The 4,227-nt window shown below is 27.7% G+C and overlaps 2 protein-coding genes across 2 annotated transcripts; one reads left to right on the top strand and one right to left on the bottom strand.

Annotated features, from left to right (window-relative positions):
- Positions 1-501: 501 nt before the first annotated feature.
- Positions 502-1,940, top strand: LOC112464706. Its single transcript, XM_025031852.1, has 4 exons — positions 502-592; positions 770-1,106; positions 1,219-1,396; positions 1,470-1,940. The coding sequence occupies exons 2-4, from the start codon at positions 857-859 to the stop codon at positions 1,870-1,872; spliced, it is 831 nt and encodes a 276-aa protein (XP_024887620.1). The 5' UTR covers positions 502-592; positions 770-856; the 3' UTR covers positions 1,873-1,940.
- Positions 1,941-2,609: 669 nt separating this feature from the next.
- On the bottom strand, positions 2,610-4,221 carry LOC112464705 (protein ANTAGONIST OF LIKE HETEROCHROMATIN PROTEIN 1-like). Its single transcript, XM_025031851.1, has 4 exons — positions 3,959-4,221; positions 3,502-3,854; positions 2,967-3,397; positions 2,610-2,902 (listed from the first exon to the last, which is right to left on the bottom strand). Exons 1-4 carry the CDS (start codon positions 4,147-4,149, stop codon positions 2,741-2,743), a joined length of 1,137 nt encoding a protein of 378 aa, XP_024887619.1. The 5' UTR covers positions 4,150-4,221; the 3' UTR covers positions 2,610-2,740.
- Positions 4,222-4,227: the final 6 nt, after the last annotated feature.

The following is a 4,227-nucleotide window of genomic DNA, read 5'->3' as shown; positions in this document are numbered from 1 at the left end:
TTCGTTGTACTATTTGGTAAAACATGTATTGGGCATTTTATATCAGTTGAAATATTTGCACTTTACTTTAAATAGAGATTAAATTAGTGTACAATGGCTTTAATGTGCACTGAGTGCGCATCAGTTCTGCCAATGAAAAACGCTATATCTGAAACCATATGGCCGGTATTCATAATCAGATCTTATTTCAAGACCGTCTTAAGTAATGTCTTAAGATGCTAATACGGCTCTGTGATTGGTTCATAACATCTTAAGGCTGAGTTTTCACTGAGCGCGTCATGCGTCGCGTCATCACAAGTTAACCAATCAAAACATCCCATTTTGATCCCGTCACAAGTAATGTAATAAAATGGGATGTTTTGATTGGTTAACTTGTGATGACGCAACGCGTGACGTGCTCAGTGGAAACTCAGCCTAAGATCGTACTTAAGATGGTCTTAAGGCTGATGGCAGAAAAGGAGACGTGAGCGCTTACGTCTGTCGTAGACGTAGACGTGAACTAAAGCAGAGAAAAACGTAGAGTTGTACTTCGTAATACGTATAAGTCGTGGTCGTGACTGCGGAATTGCGTTTTGATAAGAGTACATAATATGTAAGTATATAATATACATATAATTTATAAATAAATATACTAAAATGAAATATAAATTATTTTTTACTTTAAAAACTTTATTTACAAAGACAAATTTATTTGCCTTTTTCTGTACCGAATGGTCAAAATATAATGACAGTATTTGAGGTTAACCAATATTTTTCTTCGTTATTTCAGAGAGTACACTGCTGCGGTAAAAAGATTTATAATTGTATTGTTATATTTCTTTAAAAAACATTTTTGAGTTCTACTTTGAGCAAAAAAATGTCGGATCATTTAAATTATTATACTGTTGATTCATCTGAAATACATGTAAATGATTGTGATCCGAATGATGGCAGTGAACCTGAAAGTATTATTACTATTGAAGAAAAGAGTGGTGATGAGCTTTTGATAGAACTGTATAGAGAACGTCCATTTCTATATGATAAAAGTAATAACAATTTTAAGGACAGCGCAATGAAACAAAATGCTTGGAGTGAAATATCAAAAATAATGATCCAAACGAACTGTGGTGAGTAAATTTTACTTGTACCATAAATTATGTAATTAATAAAATAATAATAATGTGATGATTGTTAATAAATAATAATAATTCTTAACTAAAATGTTCTATTTTTATTTAGGTGACATTTATACTCCTTCGTATTGCCAAAAAAGATGCATATCATTGAGAGAGCAATATAACAGAGAGAAAAAAAAGATGGAAATTGAATCAAGAAGTGGCAGTGGTGCTGCTAAATCCTCCCGATTTCCTTTTTTTAAGCAATTAGAATTTTTGGATAACGTAATTAAAAGACGAAAGTAGGGTAACTTATTGAATTCATTATTTAAATATATATATTTGTTGTCCAACACACGAATGTTTTATTTTCAGAAGCTACACAAACTGCACAAAATCACAGTCGCATACACTTGAAAAAAATAACATTTGTGATGAATCACAAAGTGTTGCAAATGAAGAATGTGTGAACACAGAAGAAAATGAAAATGACAAGGAGCACATTTATAATACGAAGAATTTTAATAAAGAAAATGAAGAACCAAAACAGAAGAAAAGAAAAATTAATGAAACTAAGGAATTAGAACAAACATTATTTCAAATGAGTCAAAAAATTTATAATTACATGGAAAAGAAAGATAAAATTCCGACAACGAAAGCAGATGATGCTTTCATGGAATTTATTAAAATTCAATTTAGTAATATTTCAGAAAAGGAGAAAGATACAAGAAGAAAAATGGTAATGGATGCTCTAACTGCACCATTATCAGAGAAGTAAATTTATTTTGTTCAAAAATTCTTTTTGTTTAAAAAAGATTTTATACTTTGTTTAAAAATATTTTATATATTTTTTCGTTCAAATGTGAAAAGTTTTTTTTGTTTAAAAAATTTTATATAGTACAACATAGCTATAAGTAGATTGTTTTTTTTATCTGTAATAAGTTTGCTTTAAAAAGATTTTATTTACCAAAGACAACAGGAAGAGATTTTTTTATTTACCAAAGTTCCTAAGCTTGCAAAAAGTATGTCTTATTTTTGTATTGTGATACTAATAATTTAAATAATTTCATAAGACTACAAAAGGTTGTGAAATATATGTTTTCTTATTTAAAATGTTACAACTAACGTTTAATATCATAGAATATATTTGTAACGCATGTATAGTTTATTATATAATAAATTTATATATATATTAATTGTGCAATAATTTTATTTCACAGAATCCACCAAAAAATTGCAAATTCAATATTCTTCTCAAGAAATTCCTAATAAGAACCTTTATACTAAATAATTTTTAACAGAGAAGAATTATATTACTATAATACATAAAAAAGTTATACATAATAAATATAATTATTTACTTATAAAATTTTCTTTAATTATAATATATTACAAGTACATGGAAAAAAAGCATATAATATATATATATATATATATATATATATATATATATACATATATATCTACTGTAAATAAAAATAGTTTACATATTTGTCGTTTTCTTTATTTAGTACAGAAACTTATGTTAAATAAATAATTTTTTTTTAACATGTTATATAATCTAACATATCAAAACATAATGTCTCTTTCTCCTCTCTCTCTCTCTCTCCACACACACACACATACACACATACATACATGTATAATTATTCGTCTGCATATACACCTCTTTGAACATAATCATGTTGCCATTCCACTTTTCCAGCTTCAGAGATAAAATAATTACTCAAAGTATTCCTTTGATTTTCGGCATATCTTACGTTATTATCTTCTTCAAAATTACTTGGTATATTGATCCAAGGTGAACTCTGAAAACATCAAAAAATATTAAAATTCAAAAAATTAAATAATTATTTTTATTTTTATTTGTACCTCGTTAGTATTATCTTTAAAACTTGGTTCTTGACTGTACATCTTATGTCCATTTTGTTGTTCTTCTTTCAATACATAATTATGGAGACACACAGAAGCTGTTACAATTAAATCTGCAGTTTCTGGTAACATACTAATCGCTGTGTGGAATATTCTCCACTTATTGGAAAAAATTCCAAAAGCACTTTCAACTGTCCTCCGTGCTCTTGAAAGTCGATAATTAAAAATCCTCTGTTTGTACATCAAATTTTTGCTGGAATAAGGCTTCATAATTCTCTTAGACAGTTTAAAAGCATCATCAGCCACAAAGTACGTGTATGTTTTCAGATTGCTATTAGGAAGATTTATTTGTTCATTCGGTAAATTTAACGTATTATTACTTAAATTTGTGCCTATATTGCAATCGTTAAAAATTCCTCCGTCACTGTTTCCTATAACAAAGAATTATACAAAAATAAATAATTGTAATAAAACAATATATATATGAGATTATTATATTATACATAAGATTAAGAAAATTTTTGTTCTTGCTTACCTCCATACGCTCCAATATCAACCAACACAAATCTATACAAATAATCAGCTACTGCCAATAATACGATACTATAAAATTTCTTATAGTTAAAATATAAGCTTCCTGATCTTGGAGGACAGCGTAATCTGACATGCTTGCCATCAACAGAACCGACACAATTTGGAATGTTCCATCTATTCCAATATCCATGTGCATATTTTCTCCAGTCTTCTTCTGTAGGTGAACTAAGATATAATGGGTCTAAAACCTTATATAAAACATGGCAAACTTCTTTTACTACTTCTCTTACTGTAGATTCACCAACTCTAAAGGCTAACGCAATGGTAATTGGTAAGTCACCTGTAGCAAGATATCTATAAAAATATAATAATTACAATACATTAATATTAACTATAATATGAAACAATTATATATAATTTAGTTATCTATAAAGTATATACAGTTATTATATAAATACCTTAAAGTTATCAATAGTCGTAATTCTGGAACTAAAGCACGAGGACTTTTTTTTGTCAAATATGGTTTTGTCATTTGTACTAACTTCTGAAAATGTACCAATGTCATTCTGGTATAACGATAAAATAACTGAGGATCATTTTTTATTTCTTGGAATAAATTATTGTAATCTCCAAGCTGAATTCTTCTCATATTAATAGGGCTCACAAGCCATCGTCTATTTAGCCATCTAATTTGTCTTTTTTTACGTATTAGCAAAAGACATAAGTT

The sequence above is a fragment of the Temnothorax curvispinosus genome, unplaced genomic scaffold (genome assembly GCF_003070985.1).
Source record: "Temnothorax curvispinosus isolate PA1 unplaced genomic scaffold, ASM307098v1 QBEX01014477.1, whole genome shotgun sequence".
Taxonomy (NCBI): domain Eukaryota; kingdom Metazoa; phylum Arthropoda; class Insecta; order Hymenoptera; family Formicidae; genus Temnothorax; species Temnothorax curvispinosus.
The sequence above is the reverse complement of the archived record's forward strand: the minus strand, read 5'-3'. Positions and strand labels throughout refer to the sequence as shown.